General features: G+C 51.5%; 1 protein-coding gene across 1 annotated transcript in view; it reads left to right on the forward strand.

Annotated features, from left to right (window-relative positions):
• LYST (lysosomal trafficking regulator) overlaps positions 1 to 10,131 on the forward strand; it is a 442,781-nt gene extending 432,650 nt beyond the window's left edge. The window contains exons 50-51 of the mRNA XM_069954584.1: positions 2,332 to 2,403; positions 8,398 to 10,131. Coding sequence (XP_069810685.1) covers positions 2,332 to 2,403; positions 8,398 to 8,536 — 211 coding nt within the window. The 3' untranslated portion in view covers positions 8,537 to 10,131. The remainder of the gene's footprint in view (positions 1 to 2,331; positions 2,404 to 8,397) is intronic.
• Positions 10,132 to 19,483: the final 9,352 nt, after the last annotated feature.

Genomic DNA, 19,483 nt, shown 5'->3' on the forward strand with positions numbered 1-19,483 from the left:
CCCTCCTCCTCCCCCGGTCACCCTACCCCTCTGGTCACCCTCCTCCTCCCCCGGTCACCCTCCTCCTCCCCCGGTCACCCTCCTCCTCCCCCGGTCACCCTCCTCCTCCCCTGGTCACCCTCCTCCTCCCCTGGTCACCCTCCTCCCCCGGTCACCCTCCCCCTCTGGTCACCCTCCTCCTCTGGTCACCCTCCTCCTCCCCCGGTCACCCTCCTCCCCTGGTCACCCTCCTCCTCCCCCTGGTCACCCTCCTCCTCCCCTGGTCACCCTCCCCCTCTGGTCACCCTCCTCCCCCTCTGGTCACCCTCCTCCTCCCCCGGTCACCCTCCCCCTCTGGTCACCCTCCTCCTCCCCTGGTCACCCTCCCCCTCTGGTCACCCTCCTCCTCTGGTCACCCTCCTCCTCCCCCGGTCACCCTCCTCCTCCCCCGGTCACCCTCCTCCTCCCCTGGTCACCCTCCCCCTCTGGTCACCCTCCTCCTCTGGTCACCCTCCTCCTCCCCCGGTCACCCTCCTCCTCCCCCGGTCACCCTCCTCCTCCCCTTGTCACCCTCCTCCTCCCCCGGTCACCCTCCTCCTCCCCCGGTCACCCTCCTCCTCCCCCGGTCACCCTCCTCCTCCCCCGGTCACCCTCCTCCTCCCCCGGTCACCCTCCTCCCCCCCCGGTCACCCTCCTCCTCCCCCGGTCACCCTCCTCCCCCCCCGGTCACCCTCCTCCCCTGGTCACCCTCCCCCTCTGGTCACCCTCCTCCTCCCCCTCTGGTCACCCTCCTCCTCCCCCGGTCACCCTCCTCCTCCCCCGGTCACCCTCCCCCTCTGGTCACCCTCCTCCTCCCCCTCTGGTCACCCTCCTCCCCCTCTGGTCACCCTCCTCCTCCCCCGGTCACCCTCCTCCCCTGGTCACCCTCCTCCTCCCCCGGTCACCCTCCCCCTCTGGTCACCCTCCTCCTCCCCTGGTCACCCTCCCCCTCTGGTCACCCTCCTCCTCTGGTCACCCTGCTCCTCCCCTGGTGACCCTCCTCCTCCCCTGGTCACCCTCCTCCTCCCCCGGTCACCCTCCTCCCCTGGTCACCTGGTCACCCTCCCCCTCTGGTCACCCTCCTCCTCCTCCCCTGGTCACCCTCCTCCTCCCCCGGTCACCCTCCTCCCCTGGTCACCTGGTCACCCTCCCCCTCTGGTCACCCTCCTCCTCCTCCCCTGGTCACCCTCCTCCTCCCCCGGTCACCCTCCTCCTCCCCCGGTCACCCTCCCCCTCCCCCGGTCACCCTCCCCCTCTGGTCACCCTCCTCCTCCCCCGGTCACCCTCCTCCTCCCCCGGTCACCCTCCTCCTCCCCCGGTCACCCTCCTCCTCCCCCGGTCACCCTCCTCCCCTTGTCACCTGGTCACCCTCCTCCTCCCCAGTCACCTTCCTCCCCTGGTCACCTGGTCACCCGGTCACCCTCCCCCTATGGTCAGCCGGGACAAGAACCAGAAGGAAAAGGGGAAAAAAAAAGGTTAAATGAATAAGAATAGAAATAAAACTAAAAGCAATTTCCCTCTTGTCTTCGGCCTCTCAACCATCTTCCTCCTCTCTCCCTCTCCATACGACCTCCCCGTTTCCTCCTCTCTCCGTTATCTCCCAATACTGGTTTAATAACTCTCTCTTTTTGTAGCTCCTCAAATACTTCTGACCAGAATTTCTCGATTACATGACCAGAGCACATGACCCAAACCTGCCCCCCCTTAAAGGGAGCCTGACAGGTCGGTGCAGGCAGAGGGGTGACTGGGAGGGGTGATGCTGAGCCGCAGCATGCAGGCCTCCTCCCTGTCTCTGCTGACTGACATACAGGACTAAGCCTCCACCTCATACTGTACATCACAGAGCAGGAAGAGGTTAATGATGATACCTATGAGGGTTGAGATTAAAGGGGCACTCCAAGATAAAATAACTTACAAGTAAAAGATAATGGGGGGTTCTGACCTCTGTCCCCCAGGCTCCTATGTTATGGGTACAGCACATGACCCGCAGCTCTATTCATTCCTATGGAGCTGCTGGAGAGAGCCGAGCGCTGTGCTGGTCTGCTCCATAGGAATGAATAGAAAAGAGCTGCAGACCGATACCGAGGTGTCTGGGGTCACAGAGGTCGCATCCTGTCCTCTCTTACAAGTTATTTTATCTTGGAGGACCCCTTTAATAGCACCATTTGCCATTGTCCAGGATGGTGGAGAAGTCGACGTTTAACTGGCTGGGTTTCGAGGTTAATTGAGAGGTCAGAGGTCACATATTGCTGGTCTAGTATGATATAAAGGCATTGTTTTCCTCCTCTTCTACCTATTGTCTTTCCTTTACAGATTATGGAGCACGTGGGATTTGAAGCCGGTTCGTGAAATAACCTTCCCGAAGTCAAATAAGCCAATAGTGAGGTAAAAGCGTCTGTACATGCAGCTGCCTCACAGCCTGGGGGTCCCCAACACAGTCCCTGCATTCCCCTGTGTGCCGCCAAACTGCTGACACTGTAAGAGGCTGTTATGGAGACACATGGTACCTGTCATATATCTGTCTGTGCTTCCAGACTGCTGACACTGTTATATAGAGGTAAGGAGACACATGGGACCTGTCACATACCTGTATGTGCTTCCAGACTGCTGACACTGTTATATAGAGGTCAGGACACAGTGTAAGCAGTATGGAAGCACAAACAGATATATGAGGGGTACCATTTGTCTCCTGACCTCTATATAACAGTGTCAGCAGTCTGAAAGCACAGACATATAGAGGTCAGGAGACACATGGGACCTGTCCTATATCTAACAGTGTAAGCAGTATGGAAGCACAGACAGATATATGAGGGGTACCATGTTATATAGAGGTCAGGAGACACATGGGACTTGTCATATATCTGTGCTTCCAGACTGCTGACACTTATATATAGAGGTCAGGAGACACATGGGACTTGTCATATATCTGTGCTTCCAGACTGCTGACACTGTTATATAGAGTTCAGGAGACATATGGGACCTGTCATAGATCTGTCTGTGCTTCCAGACTGCGGACATTGTTATATAGAGTTCAGGAGACATATGGGACCTGTCATAGATCTGTCTGTGCTTCCAGAATATAGGACAATGCTTCTCAGCAAAGAGGCCGAGCTTCCAGCTGACAGTCAGTAGGGATGGGATCGGGAGGACAAAGTTTATAATAGGCGCCTAATAATATAAGGCACATGTATAACATATATAAGGCACATGTATAACATATATAAGGCACATGTATAACATATATAAGGCACATGTATAACATACACTCACCGGCCACTTTATTAGGTACACCTGTCCAACTGCATGTTACCACTTAATTTCTAATCAGCCAATCACATGGCGGCAACTCAGTGCATTTAGGCATGTAGACATGGTCAAGACAATCTCCTGCAGTTCAAACCGAGCATCAGTATGGGGAAGAAAGGTGATTTGGTGCCTTTGAACGTGGCATGGTTGTTGGTGCCAGAAGGGCTGGTCTGAGTATTTCAGAAACTGCTGATCTACTGGGAGTTTCACGCACAACCATCTCTAGGGTTTGCAGAGAATGGTCCGAAAAAGAAAAACCATCCAGTGAGCGGCCGTTCTGTGGGCGGAAATGCCTTGTTGATGCCAGAGGTCAGAGGAGAATGGGCAGACTGGTTCCAGCTGATAGAAAGGCAACAGTGACTCAAATAGCCAACCGTTACAGCCAAGGTAGGCAGAAGAGCATCTCTGATCGCACAGTACGGCCAACTTTGAGGCAGATGGGCTACAGCAGCAGAAGACCACACCGGGGGCAACTCCGCTCAGCTAAGAACAGGAAACTGAGGCTACAATTTGCACAAGCTCATTGAAATTGGACAGTAGAAGATTGGAAAAACGTTGCCTGGTCTGATGAGTCTTGATTTCTGCTTGAACATGACAATGAGGTCACTGTACTCCAATGGCCTCCACAGTCACCAGATCTCAATCCAATAGAGCATCTTTGGGATGTGGTGGAACGGGAGATTGGCATCATGGATGTGCAGCCGACAAATCTGCGGCAACTGTGTGATGTCATCATGTCACTATGGACCAAAATCTCTGAGGAAGCTTCCAGCACCTTGTTGTATCTATGCCACCAAGAATTGGGGCAGTTCTGAAGGCAAAAGGGGGTCCAACCCGTTACTAGCATGGTGTACCTAATAAAGTGGCCGCTGAGTGTATATAAGGCACATGTATAACATATATAAGGCACATGTGTAACATATACACTCACCGGCCACTTTATTAGGTACACCATGCTAGTAACGGGTTGGACCCCCTTTTGCCTTCAGAACTGCCCCAATTCTTGGTGGCATAGATACAACAAGGTGCTGGAAGCTTCCTCAGAGATTTTGGTCCATATTGACATGATGACATCACACAGTTGCCGCAGATTTGTCGGCTGCACATCCATGATGCCAATCTCCCGTTCCACCACATCCCAAAGATGCTCTATTGGATTGAGATCTGGTGACTGTGGAGGCCATTGGAGTACAGTGACCTCATTGTCATGTTCAAGAAACCAGTCTGAGATGATTCTAGCTTTATGACATGGCGCATTATCCTGCTGAAAGTCGCCATCAGATGTTGGGTCCATTGTGGTCATAAAGGGATGGACATGGTCAGCAACAATACTCAGGTAGGCTGTGGCGTTGCGATGCTCAATTGGTACCAAGGGGCCCAAAGAGTGCCAAGAAAATATTCCCCACACCATGACACCACCCCCACCAGCCTGACCCGTTGATACAAGGCAGGATGGATCTATGCTTTCATGTTGTTGGCGCCAAATTCTGACCCTACCATCCGAATGTCACAGCAGAAATCGAGACTCATCAGACCAGGCAATGTTTTTCCAATCTTCTACTGTCCAATTTCGATGAGCTTGTGCAAATTGTAGCCTCAGTTTCCTGTTCTTAGCTGAGCGGAGTGGCACCCGGTGTGGTCTTCTGCTGCTGTAGTCCATCTGCCTCAGAGTTGGCCGTACTGTGCGTTCAGAGATGCTCTTCTGCCTACCTTGGCTGTAACGGTTGGTTGTAACCAGTCTGCCCATTCTCCTCTGACCTCTGGCATCAACAAGGCATTTCTGCCCACAGAACTGCCGCTCACTGGATGGTTTTTCTTTTTCGGACCATTCTCTGTAAACGATGGTTGTGCGTGAAAATCCCAGTAGATCAGCAGTTTCTGAAATACTCAGACCAGCCCTTCTGGCACCAACAACCATGCCACGTTCAAAGGCCTCAAATCACCTTTCTTCCCCATACTGATGCTCGGTTTGAACTGCAGGAGATTGTCTTGACCATGTCTACATGCCTAAATGCACTGAGTTGCCGCCATGTGATTGGCTGATTAAAAATTAAGTGGTAACATGCAGTTGGACAGGCGTACCTAATAAAGTGGCCGGTGAGTGTATAAGGCACATGTATAACATATATAAGGCACATGTATAACATATATAAGGCACATGTATAACATATATACGGCACATGTATATCATATATACGGCACATGTATAACATATATACGGCACATGTATAACATATATAAGGCACATGTATAACATATATACGGCACATGTATAACATATATACGGCACATGTATAACATATATACGGCACATGTATAACATATATAAGGCACATGTATAACATATATAAGGCACATGTATTAACATATATAAGGCACATGTATAACATATATAGGGCACATGTATAACATATATAGGGCACATGTATAACATATATAAGGCACATGTATAACATATATACGGCACATGTATAACATATATAAGGCACATGTATAACATATATAAGGCACATGTATAACATATATAAGGCACATGTATAACATATATAAGGCACATGTATAACATATATAAGGCACATGTATAACATATATAAGGCACATGTATAACATATATAGGGCACATGTATAACATATATAAGGCACATGTATAACATATATAGGGCACATGTATAACATATATAAGGCACATGTATAACATATATAAGGCACATGTATAACATATATACGGCACATGTATAACATATATAAGGCACATGTATAACATATATAGGGCACATGTATAACATATATACGGCACATGTATAACATATATACGGCACATGTATAACATATATACGGCACATGTATAACATATATAAGGCACATGTATAACATATATAAGGCACATGTATAACATATATAAGGCACATGTATAACATATATAAGGCACATGTATAACATATATAAGGCACATGTATAACATATATAGGGCACATGTATAACATATATACGGCACATGTATAACATATATAAGGCACATGTATAACATATATACGGCACATGTATAACATATATACGGCACAAGGAGACCATTGACCAAGACCTGTGCTGAGAGACCCAGACATATTCTTACACTTTTTTTTTGGCCTTGGGGAAAGGGGATGTGACTTGGATTGAAAGGGCATGGTCTAAATTGGCTTATGATTTTGGTGAAAAATAAGCTAATTGTTGGTGTAAACATACACTTAAAGGGGCGGTGTCACGAAGCAAAGGCGATATATCAGGTGTGTAGCACACTCGAATGTACAGGAGAACACATGAGCTGTGTTTAGTAAAGCCGCTTCTATCACTGTGCTAGGTTTCTTCCCCATGCGTCTGATCACTTCCTGGATTGCTCTTTGTGACCTGTGGTTGCCAGGCAACAGGGCAGACACTTTCCCACAATCCCCTTTGCTGCATGTGACGTGATAACCACCTGCCAGTACTAATGGGACAGATCATGTGACTGTGATAGAACTGAGCATGTGCCATACAAGAGGAACAAAGGGCAACAGGTTATCAAACACCGCAGCACATGGGGGGTTAGTGAGTCTCTCAGTATAAGAAATGCTCGTACATGTCACATCATGCCTCAGGATAGGCCGAGTTTTTTTCCTGACACCGCCCCTTTAGATGGGTCCGATTTATCAGCATGATGACGCAGTGTCTGAAGATTATTCCAACCATATGCGGACTAAACAAATCGTGCGCGCCTCACCAGACGGGATTCACAGCCCATGGAATGGATGGGATACACAATGGGAACGGATGGGGTACACAATGGGAACGGATGGGGTACACTATGGGAACGGATGGGGTACACTATGGGAACGGATGGGGTACACTATGGGAACGGATGGGGTACACTATGGGAACGGATGGGGTACACAATGGGAACGGGTGGGGTACACAATGGGAACGGATGGGATACACAATGGGAACGGATGGGGTACACAATGGGAACGGATGGGATACACTATGGGAACGGATGGGATACACAATGGGAACGGATGGGATACACAATGGGAACGGATGGGATACACAATGGGAATGGATGGGATACACAATGGGAACGGATGGGATACATGATAGGATCCACAATGAGGACAGATGGGATCCACGATTGGGATGTATGGGATCTAAGATGGGAACGGATGCGATACACGATAGGATCCACGATGGGGACGGATGGGATCTATGATGGGAACGGATGCGATACACGATAGAATCCACTATGGGGACGGATGGGATCTACAATGGGAGCGGATGGGATACATAATGGGAGCGGATGGGATAAACGATGGGAAAGGATGGGATACACGATGGGAACGGATGCGATACACAATAGGATCCACAATGGGGACGGATGGGATACACAATGGGAGCGGATGGGATACATAATAGGATACATGATAGGAACAGATGGGATACATGATGGGATACATGATAGGATCTACGATGGGAACGGATGGGATACACGATAGGTTACACGATGGGAACGGATGGGATAAGGCTGGGCTGGGAGAAGTCAGTGGTGTATACTTACCTCTCTTGTTCCGGGCTATCAACGATTTCGAAACATCCTGTCACTCACCGTTCCCTCCAGAAATGGCAGCTCAGCATTGTCAGTATAGAAACTGTGCTGAGATCCATTTCTGGAGGGAACGGTGTGTCTCCAGTTGTTATGAAATAGCTGGCAGTGGCGAGAGCGGGCTGCCCGGAACGGGAGAGGTAAGTATGCATCACTGACATCTCCCCCACAGCCCCGGCAGCAGAATTAAAGGGGTTAACCAACATTAGAAGAAACATGGCTGCTTCCTTCCAGAGACCGCACCACTCTTGCAGGTTGGGGGCAGGTTTTGAAGCTCAGTTCCATTGAAGTGAATGGAGTTTAATTACAAACCCCGCCGGACCTGGAGACAAGTGCGATGCTGTCTCTGGCAGAAAGTTATCGCTGGGTAACCCTGTTAGAGGTAATTTTATCCTGAACAACCCCTTTAATAATTAAAATAAATTTAAATGTGAAATAATCTAAGCCATATGTTGTGCTTGCAGCCTTACATTCTCCTGTGACGGCCACCATCTTTACACGGCCAACAGCGAGGGCACCGTGATCGGCTGGTGCCGGAAGGACCAACAACGCCTGAAGTTACCCATGTTCTACTCATTCCTCAGCAACTATGCAGCTTGTTAAACCCTTTGTGAACCTTTACACTTCGAATATCTGCGCTTAAAGTCTATTTTACTACATTCTAGAAAGCGAAATATATATTTGTTGATGAAACCTTCATAATGATGTTTTTTATACCTTTTTTAGCAGTAGATTGTTAACCCCTAAGGGGTCATTCACGCGCTCTGTTATCCACGGACCGTGCGGAGCGGAAGCTGCACAGTGTACCCCAGACCTCCCGGCGTCATGTATCCGTATGCTGCGGGGAGAGCCGGATGCATCACTACAGTCCCGCAGAGACTATGATATTGATCCATGCCAAGTGCACTGAGCAGCTTCTCACTCTGCGGATTACAGAGCGAGTCAGTGACCCAGAAATCTTGTCCATCATTTTCCAACTTCCATCTTGTCTCCAAAGCGTTTTCCCTTCTCCGGTGCGTTAATCATTCAGGCTTCTCTTGTACTTGTTTCTGCCTATATGCATGAACACACTGAGAATTAAAGGAGAAGTTTGTCAGACCCCACCCCCGTGCCTCCGCAGCGCTGCCTTACCACTACGGGACTCCTGGATCTCCTTCTCCAGTGACGTCACAACCCGGCTGATGGCTCAAGCAGTCAGTGACCGGGGCCGGTCACCACTGCAGTCACTGATTGGCTGAGCGGGCAATCCATCAGCCAGGTCGGGTATCTTCCCTGATTCATGACGAATTCACAACTTAGGGCAAAATGAGTTCCGGTGGGGATCCTGGAGCCTGTGACGTGACGCTTTGGGGGAACAGGAAGTAGTACTATTATTTTCCCCCCGCCTGCCGGAAAGACTTCCCATTCCTTTGTAGTGGCTGCAGCTTTTCTGAAATAAATGGATGTACGAGCTGATGAATGTAGCTGCGGTGCTAGAAGCAGAAAAGAAGCCTGCAGCACTGCAGCACCGCAGCACCGCATGCTCCCAGTACAAAGGAGAAGGGAAACCTTGTGGATGGGACAAGTGGGAGAGCAGATATCTCCAATGTATTAGGCCATGTTCCCACACAGGATTTCTGCTCAGTATTTTGCAACCAAAACCAGGAGTGGATTGAAAATACAGAAAGGCTATGTTCACAAAAAATGCTGAAATTGAGTGGATGGTCGTCATTTAATGGCAAATAACGTCCATTTTTAAATGACAGCAATTATTTTCCTTTATTGGCGGCCGTCCACTCAATTTCAGCAGTGTGTGAGCATAGCCTTTCTGCGTTCTTAGTCCACTCCTGGTTTTGGTTGCAAAATTACTGTATGTGAACATAGCCATAGACTCCTCTAAACACTTGCCTTGCACCCGAGTTGGATATGCTTTAGTTTACACTTCCTGACTGCCAGCACGTAGTCAGAGATCGACCAGTCATGATGTAACTAGAGATGAGCGCATCGTTTCATCTGCATTCCGCTCATCAAGCCAATTTGCTTTGTTTAGATGAGCGATTCGCTCATCTCTAGATGTAACCGTAACCCACCGATTGGTTCATTGTCACTTGTTCCGGTTATGACTGATTGGAGATTTGTCGATGAAACTGCGGTATATACAGTTGTTGTGGGTTTGATGTCACGTTATTATGTTGCAATGTATAAAACTGATTGGTTTAGTTGTGTAGAGTTATTTGTCTCTGATCGCTGTGTATGTGCCCATCGTGTCTGATTCCTGCACCCGCCCAGATGCTGCTGGATACCTTCCCCTTTGTCCTGATGCTGCCGGATATCGTCCCCTCAGTCCCGAAGCTGCCGGGTATCGTCCCCTCAGTCCCGAAGCTGCCGGATATCGTCCCCTCAGTCCCGATGCTGCCGGATAACGCCCCCTGTGTCCCCATGCTGACTGATATCGTCCCCTCTGTCCCCATGCTGCCGGATATCGTCCCCTCTGTCCCCATGCTGCCGGATATCGTCCCCTCTGTTCCCATGCTGACTGATATCGTGCCCTCAGTCCCGATGCTGCCGGATATCGTCCCCTCAGTCCCGAAGCTGCCGGATATCATCCTCGATGCTGCCAGATATCGTCCCCTCAGTCCCGTTGCTGCCGGATATCGTCCCCTCAGTCCCGATGCTGCCGGGTATCGTCCCCTCAGTCCCGTTGCTGCCGGATATCGTCCCCTCAGTCCCGATGCTGCCGGATATCGTCCACTCAGTCCCGATGCTGTCGGATATCGTCCCCTCTGTCCCCATGCTGACTGATATCGTCCCCTCTGTCCCCATGCTGACTGATATCGTCCCCTCTGTCCCCATGCTGACTGATATCGTGCCCTCTGTCCCCATGCTGACTGATATCGTGCCCTCAGTCCCGATGCTGCCGGTTATCGTCCCCTCAGTCCCGATGCTGCCGGATATCGTCCCCTCAGTCCCGATGCTGCCGGATAACGCCCCCTGTGTCCCGATGCTGTCGGATATCGCCCCCTGTGTCCCGATGCTGTCGGATATCGCCCCCTGTGTCCCGATGCTGCGGGATATCGCCCCCTGTGTCCCGATGCTGCGGGATATCGCCCCCTGTGTCCCGATGCTGACTGATATCGCCCCCTGTGTCCCGATGCTGTCGGATATCGCCCCCTGTGTCCCGATGCTGACTGATACCGCCCCCTGTGTCCCGATGCTGTCGGATATCGCCCCCTGTGTCCAGATGCTGCCGTATATCGTCCCCTGTGTCCCGATGCTGCCGTATATCGTCCCGTGTCCCGATGCTGCCGTATATCGTCCCGTGCCCTGATGCTGACGGATATCGTCCTTTCAGTCCCGATATTGCTGTATATCGCCCCCTGTGTCCCGATGCTGCCAGATATCGTCCTTTCAGTCCCGATACTGCCGTATATCGTCCCCTGTGTCCCGATGCTGATGGTTATCGTCCCGTGTTCCGATGCTGCCGGATATCGCCCCCTGTGTCCCGATAGCGCCCCCTGTGTCCCGATGCCGCCAGATATCGTCCTTTCAGTCCCTGTGCTGCCGTATATCGTCCCATGTGTCCCGATGCTGACGGTTATCGTCCCGTGTCCTGATGCTGGCGGATATCGTCCCGATGCTGCTGCATATCGCCCCCTCAGTCCCGATGCTGCTGCATATCGCCCCCTTTGTCCCGATGCTGCCGGATATCGTCCCCTCAGTCTTGAAGCTGCCGGATATCGTCCCCTCAGTCTCGATGCTTCCGTATATTGTCCCTTCAGTCCCGAGGCTGCTATCAGAGTGTTAGCACTGGGGAAACACACTGCATATCAGCAAGTCTGCTGCTAAAACAAGTTGTGTAATCCCATAATGTAAAGGGGAACTTCAGTGAAAAGAAACTGGTGTCAGAAAGTTATAGAGATTTGTAATTTACTTCTATATAAAAATCTCCATCCTTCCATGACTGCTTTATGTCCTGCAGGAAGTGATGTATTCTTTCCATCCATCTTGTACTTATCAGCTTCTATATGTCCTGCAGGAAGTGGTGTGTTCTTTCCAGTGTGACACAGTGCTCTTTGCTGCCATCTCTGTCCATGTCAGGAACTGTCCAGAGCAGGAGAGGTTTTCTGATATCAGAATATCAGGGGGTTTTCAAAAAGGAGTAGCGGCTGTGACATGTCATCTACACAGGCAGAGTCCATTACTAGAGATAATTCCATCATACCTATTCTATATGGCCTTACGAATATGCAAAAAGGGTTACTTGCAAGATTCCTGGAATGTATTAAACAGCACTGGAAGCGTCATATGGAAGAAAGGCCGGTCATGGCCTCACCTGTGGTGCCACGTGGAAGGAAAGCCGGTCATGGCCTCACCTGTGGTGCCACGTGGAAGGAAAGCTGGTCATGGCCTCACCTGTGGTGCCACGTGGAAGGAAAGCCGGTCATGGCCTCACCTGTGGTGCCACGTGGAAGGAAAGCCGGTCATGGCCTCACCTGTGGTGCCACGTGGAAGAAAGGTTGATCATGTCTGAGCTGTGGCGTCACGTGGAAGGAAAGCCAGTCATGGCCTCACCTGTGGTGCCACGTGGAAGAAAGGCCGATCATGGCCTCACGTGTGGCGTCACGTGGAAGGAAAGCCGGTCATGGCCTCACCTGTGGCGTCACGTGGAAGGAAAGCCGATCATGACCTCACCTGTGGCGTCACGTGGAAGGAAAGCCAGTCATGGTTGAGCTGTGGCGTCACGTGGAAGGAAAGCCGATCATGGCTGAGCTGTGGCGTCATGTGGAAGGAAAGCCGGTCATGGCCTCACCTGTGGCGTCACGTGGAAGGAAAGCCGATCATAGCCTCACCTGTGGCGTCACGTGGAAGGAAAGCCGATCATGGCTGAGCTGTGGCGTCACGTGGAAGGAAAGCCGATCATGGCCTCACCTGTGGCGTCACGTGGAAGGAAAGCCGATCATAGCCTCACCTGTGGCGTCACGTGGAAGGAAAGCCAGTCATGGCCTCACCTGTGGCGTCACGTGGAAGGAAAGCCAGTCATGGCCTCACCTGTGGCGTCACGTGGAAGGAAAGCCGGTCATGGCCTCACCTGTGGCGTCACGTGGAAGGAAAGCCGGTCATGGCCTCACCTGTGGCGTCACGTGGAAGGAAAGCCGGTCATGGCCTCACCTGTGGCGTCACGTGGAAGGAAAGCCGGTCTCAATGAAGGCTCAACGATAGATATGTTTCTTTAGTGTAGTGATGTTCGTGCAGCGCTTGCGCTCTCTCTTTCTATGTGTGTGTGTGTGTGTAGAGAGAGAGAGGGTGGTGCAAAAGTTGGTGGAAGGGGGAGATTTATCAAACATGGTGTAGAGTGAAACTGGCTCAGTTGCCCCTAGTACCCAATCAGATTCCACTTCTCATTCCTCACAGACTCTTTGGAAAATGAAAGGTGGAATCTGATTGGTTGCCGGGGGCAGCTGGGCCAGTTTCTCAGAGAAATCTCCCCCAAATCTGTTTCTTTCTTAGATAATTCAGAGAACCCATAATGGCAAATCATTTACATATAGACCAAAGAAAATGGATTTTTAAAAGAGTATTGAAAATCTCAGAATGCTGAAACAGAAGAACAAATTGGGTTGAAAAACATTTGGTACTCGAGCCCAAAGAGACCGACCATTTATTGCATTGGTGAGAAGTTCGCTGCCACCGGCTCAATCCTCCGAAGACTGCGCGACCCAAAAGCCTCTGTACGGAAAATAATACACAACTTGTTGCTGAAACATTTGTTCAAAAAAAGTCACCAGAAGCTTCTATCATGCGAGTCCTGACATCTATTGGGTGGAGAACAGTGTGAGCTCCTGTGCTGAGAACATTGTATTCTGAATAATAATACAGAAGCCATTACAACTGTCCGTGTTCTGCTTGTGTGAGTAACTAGAATTGTATAAATCACAATAAATGGTGTTATTTTCTGTCCACCTACTAGACCACTCTGTATACAAACACACACATATATATATATATATATATATATATATATATATATATATATATATATATATATTTTCTCATTAGTGATGTCCATGCTGCCCTCACTGTGTATATATAGGGTGCTGGTTATTCTGTGTATATACAGGACCACACCAAGGACCTGGAGGGGGGGCTGGCTATCACTGTACGGGCGGGTTCAGATTGAGGAATTCTCGCGGAAAATGTCAGCGGAATTCCGTCAGCTGTCCGCCCACACATCTGGGCGCCTTTCCGCTGGCCCCATAGACACCATTCTATGGGCCGGCGTGTAATGTCACTTCTTTCAGCGGATCGCGGAATACACCGGCCCATAGAATGGGGTCTATGGAGCCGGCGGAAAAGCACGTGCCCGTGCAGGCGGACAGCTGATGGAATTCCGCAGACATTTTCCGCGAGAATTCCTCAGTCTGAATCCACCCTAAGGGTATATGGGACTGGAGATCCGGCTGAGCTCAGAAGACAAAAACTGCTGAGACAGTGAGGAATGAGGTGTGGATGTATGGTGTATACAGAAGTGTATATATGACTACAGGAACAACATGGACACTTCTTACAGAAGGACAGAGGAGACATCTTATGGAAGCTATCTGGAATTTTCTCCCCATGAAAGAGGTTCCCCGACCTCCCAGCGCAGAAAGAGGTTCCCTGACCTCCCAGCGCAGGAAGAGGTTCCCTGACCTCCCAGCGCAGGAAGAGGTTCCCTGACCTCCCAGCGCAGGAAACAGTCATGTGAACTCTGAGCAGATCAGCTGCAATTTTGTAAATGATGAATACATCACATTATAGACCGGAGACCTCTAGCTACAAACATTAAAGGAGAAGTCCAGTGAAAAATTTTATTAAAGTATTGTATTGCCCCTTAAAGTTAGACAAATCACTAATATACACTTATTACAGGGAAATGCTTATAAAGTGCTTTTTTCCCTGCATTTACTACTGCATCAAGGCTTCACTTCCAGGATAACATGGTGATGTCACTTCCTGGATAACATGGTGATGTCACTTCCTGAATAACACGGCGATGTCACTTCCTGAATAACACGGCGATGTCACTTCCTGAATAACACGGCGATGTCACTACCTGGATAACACGGTGATGTTACGACTCCCAGAGCTGTGAGGGCAGTGGCTGCTGGAGAGGATGATGGCAGGGGGACACTGAGGGACACAGGACACTGGAGGGACACTGAGCATCCCCCTGCCATCATCCTCTCCAGCAGCCACAGCCCGCACAGCTCTGGGAGTCGTAACATCACCATGTTATCCAGGAAGTAACATCACCATGTTATCCAGGAAGTGACATCACCGTGTTATCCAGGAAGTGACATCACCATGTTATCCAGGAAGTGAAGCCTTGATGCAGTAGTAAGTGCAGGGAAAAAAAGCCCTTTATAAGCATTTCCCGTCATAAGTTTATATTGGGGATTTGTATAACTTTTGGGGGGGCCATACAATACTTTAATAAAAAGTTTCGCCAGACTTCTCCTTTAATGAGACTATTCTAACAATTCATCAAGATGAAGACTTTGTACATCTTGGGGGACATTTACAAAGGTCCTGCTAGAGGCATACGCCAGGGAGAAGACGCAGATTCGTCCCTTCTCCCTGGTGTACGCTTTCCGTATCCCCCGCTTTCCCATGGGCGTGCAGGGGGAGCTTGGGGTGCGTGGCCTCCTCCAGCACCGCAAATATTTTGATTTATCATGATCCAAATCTACACCTGCTGGAAGCCCGGATGGATTCACTAAGGCGTGCACATCCGGCCGGGAAAAGGGGGCAGGGCCACATCTTCATAAATCCCTCCCTTGTGCTTCTGTGAGACGACCAGTGCTGCTCTGAGACCGGATCTGCAAGTGACAAAGGAAACATTCCCAATAAACAGATATTCTTCTGGACTACGCACATACTACACTGGCTACAGGCGCAAAACACACCGGCTATAGGTCCATACTAGCTGAGTAAGTGGGGATGGGGATCGGATGGCAAAACTGAGTGGGGAGCTGAGTAAGTGCTGCATGGAGGAGCTGTGTGGTGATCTGATGGAGAAGCTAAGTAAGTGGCAGATAGCAAAGCGGTAAAAGGGAAGCTGAGTGAGGGGAGCTGAGTAAATTGGGGATCAGATAGGAAAGCTCAGTGGGTAGCTGAGTGAGCGGTGAGCTGAGTAAGTGGGGATCAGATAGAGAAGCTGATCGAGTGGCGGATGGGGAAGCTTAGTGGGGAGAAGATGGGAAAGCTGGGTGGGGAGTGGAGTGAGTGGTGGATGGAGAAGCTGAGTAGGCAGCTGAGTAAGTGGAGATGGGGATCAGATGGGGAAGCTGAGTGAAAGGCGATGGGGATCGGATGGTAAGACTAAGTGAGGAGCTGAATGAGTGGTAAGCTGAGTAAATGGGGATCAGAGGAGCTGAGTGAATGGCAATGGGGATCAGATGGGAAAGCTGAGTGAGTGGTGGATGGAGGAGCTGAGTGGGAAGCAGATTGTGTGGGAATCTGATGGAAAAGCTGAGTGAGTAGGGAGCTTGAGTGGGGATGGGGTAGCTGGGCTGGAAGCAGAGTGAGTGGCGGATGGGGAAGCTAAGTAGGAAGGCGATTGAGTGGCAGATAGGAAAGCTGAGTGGGTAATGGATGGGGAAGCTAAGTGATTAGCAGATGGGGAAACTGAATAAGTGTTGGATAGGAAAGCTGTGTGAGCAGCAGAGGGGGAAGCTAAGTTAGTGGCGGGTAAGAAAGCTGAGTGGGCAATGGATGGGGAAGCTGACTGAGCGGGGAGCTGAATGAGTGAGGATGGGGAGCATGTAGGGAAACTGATTGAGTGGCAGATGGGGAAGATGAGTTCCTTAAAACAGGAAGAAGGCAGCACTCCTATATACGTGAATAAAGTGGCTTAGTTTATTCACCCAACATGAACAACAAGCTAAGTGAGCGGCAGATGAAGAAGCTGAGAGAGTGGGGGATGGGGAAGCTGAGTGTGTGGCGGATGGAGGAGCTGAGTGGGTAATGGATGAGGAAGCTGAGTGAGTGAGCGGCAGATGGGGAAGCTGAATGAGTGGCGAATTAAGAACTAAGTGGCGGATTGGAAAGCCAAGTAAGTGGCAGATGGGGAAGCTGAGTGAGTGGAGAGCTGAATCAGTGGGGAATCTGATAGGGAAGCTTAGTGAGTGGCAGATGGGGAAGCCGTGTGAGTGGCATATATGGATCCGATGGGGAAGCTGAGTGGGAAGCCGAGTGAGTGGCAGATAGGGAAGCTGAGTGGGTGGAGAAGCTGAGTGAGTGGTGGATAGGGAAGCTAAGTAAGTGGTTGATGAAGAAGCTGAGTGAGAGGCAGATCGAGGAGCTGAGTTGGGAAGCTGAGTGAGTGTGGATTTAAAAGCTGAGTGGCGGATGGGGAAGCCGAGTGAGTGGCAGATGGAAGGTAGAAGCCAAGTGAGTGGTAGATTGGAGGGAGAAGCCGAGTGAGTGGCAGATTGGAGGGAGAAGCCGAGTGACCAGTGGATGGGGAAGCTAAGTGAGTTGGAATCGGATGAAGGAGATGAGTGAGTGGCAGATGGGGAAGCCGAGTGAGTGGGGATAGGATGGAGAAGCTAAGTGAGTGATGCATGGAGGAGCTCAGTGGGTGGCGGATGGAGGACCTGAGTGGGGAGCTCAGTGAGTGGGGATGGGGAGCTGAGTGGGGATGGGCAGTTAAGTGGGGGTGGGCAGCTGAGTGGGGAGCTCAGTGGGTGGGGGTGGGCAACTGAGTGGGGAGCTCAGTGAGTGGGGATGGGGAGCTGAGTGGGGAGCTCTGTGAGTGGGGATGGGGAAGCTCAGTTGGGATGGGCAGCTGAGTGGGGAGCTCAGTGAGTGTGGATGGACAGCTGAGTGGGGATCTCGGTGAGTGGGGATGGAGGAGCTGAGTGGGGAGCTCGGTGAGTGGGGATGGGCAGCTGAGTGGAGAGCTCTTTGAGTGTGGATGGGGAGCTGAGTGAGTGTGGATAGGAAGTTGAGTGAGTGTGGATGGGGAGCTCAGTGAGTGAGCATTGGCAGCTGAGTGGAGAGCTCTGTAAGTGTGGATGGAGGAATTGAGTGTGGATGAGCAGCTGAGTGGGGAGCTCGGTGAGTGTGGATAGGAAGCTGAGTGGGGAGCTCAGTGAGTGTGGATGGACAGCTGAGTGGGGAGCTGAGTGAGTGTGGATGGAAGGCTGAGTGGGGAGCTGAGTGAGTGTGGATGGAAAGCTGAGTGGGGAGCTCAGTGAGTGTGGATGGGGAGCTGAGTGAGTGTGGATAGGGAGCTGAGTGCGTGTGGATGGACAGCTGAGTGGGGAGCTGAGTGAGTGTGGAAGGAAGGCTGAGTGGGGAGCTGAGTGAGTGTGGATGGGGAGCTGAGTGAGTGGGGATGGGGAGCTGAGTGGGGGGCTGAGTGAGTGGGGATGGGGAGCTGAGTGAGTGGGGATGGGGGGCTGAGTGAGTGTGGATGGGGAGCTGAGTGAGTGGGGATGGGGAGCTGAGTGAGTGTGGATGGGGAGCTGAGTGAGTGGATGGGGAGCTGAGGGGGCTGAGTGAGTGTGGGTGGGAAGCTGAGTGAGTGTGGATGGGGGGCTGAGTGGGGGCTGAGTGAGTGTGGATGGGGGGCTGAGTGAGTGGGGATGGGGAGCTGAGTGGGGGGCTGAGTGAGTGTGGATGGGGAGCTGAGTGGGGGGCTGAGTGAGTGTGGATGGGGAGCTGAGTGAGTGTGGATGGGGGGCTGAGTGAGTGGGGATGGGGGGCTGAGTGAGTGTGGATGGGGAGCTGAGTGAGTGGGGATGGGGAGCTGAGTGAGTGTGGATGGGGAGCTGAGTGAGTGTGGGTGGGGAGCTGAGAGTGTGGATGGGGAGCTGAGTGGGGGGGCTGAGTGAGTGTGGATGGGGAGCTGAGTGAGTGTGGATGGGGAGCTGAGTGGGGGGCTGAGTGAGTGTGGATGGGGAGCTGAGTGAGTGTGGATGGGGAGCTGAGTGAGTGTTGATGGGGAGCTGAGTGAGGGGCTGAGTGAGTGTGGATGGGGAGCTGAGTGAGTGTGGATGGGGGGCTGAGTGAGTGGGGAAGGGGAGCTGAGTGGGGAGCTGAGTGAGTGTGGACGGGGGGCTGAGTGAGTGTGGGTGGGAAGCTGAGTGGTGAGCTGAGTGAGTGTGGATGGGGGGCTGAGTGGGGGCTGAGTGAGTGTGGATGGGTAGGTGAGTGTGGATGGGGGGCTGAGTGAGTGGGGATGGGGAGCTGAGTGAGTGTGGGTGGGGGGCTGAGTGAGTGTGGATGGGGAGCTGAGTGAGTGTGGATGGGGGGCTGAGTGAGTGGGGATGGGGGGCTGAGTGAGTGGGGATGGGGAGCTGAGTGAGTGGGGATGGGGAGCTGAGTGGGGGGCTGAGTGAGTGTGGATGGGGGGCTGAGTGAGTGTGGATGGGGAGCTGAGTGGGGGGCTGAGTGAGTGTGGATGGGGGGCTGAGTGAGTGTGGATGGGGAGCTGAGTGGGGGGCTGAGTGAGTGTGGATGGGGAGCTGAGTGAGTGTGGATGGAAAGCTGAGTGGGGGGCTGAGTGAGTGTGGATGGGGAGCT

The sequence above is a fragment of the Dendropsophus ebraccatus genome, chromosome 15 (assembly GCF_027789765.1).
Source record: "Dendropsophus ebraccatus isolate aDenEbr1 chromosome 15, aDenEbr1.pat, whole genome shotgun sequence".
Classification (NCBI taxonomy): domain Eukaryota; kingdom Metazoa; phylum Chordata; class Amphibia; order Anura; family Hylidae; genus Dendropsophus; species Dendropsophus ebraccatus.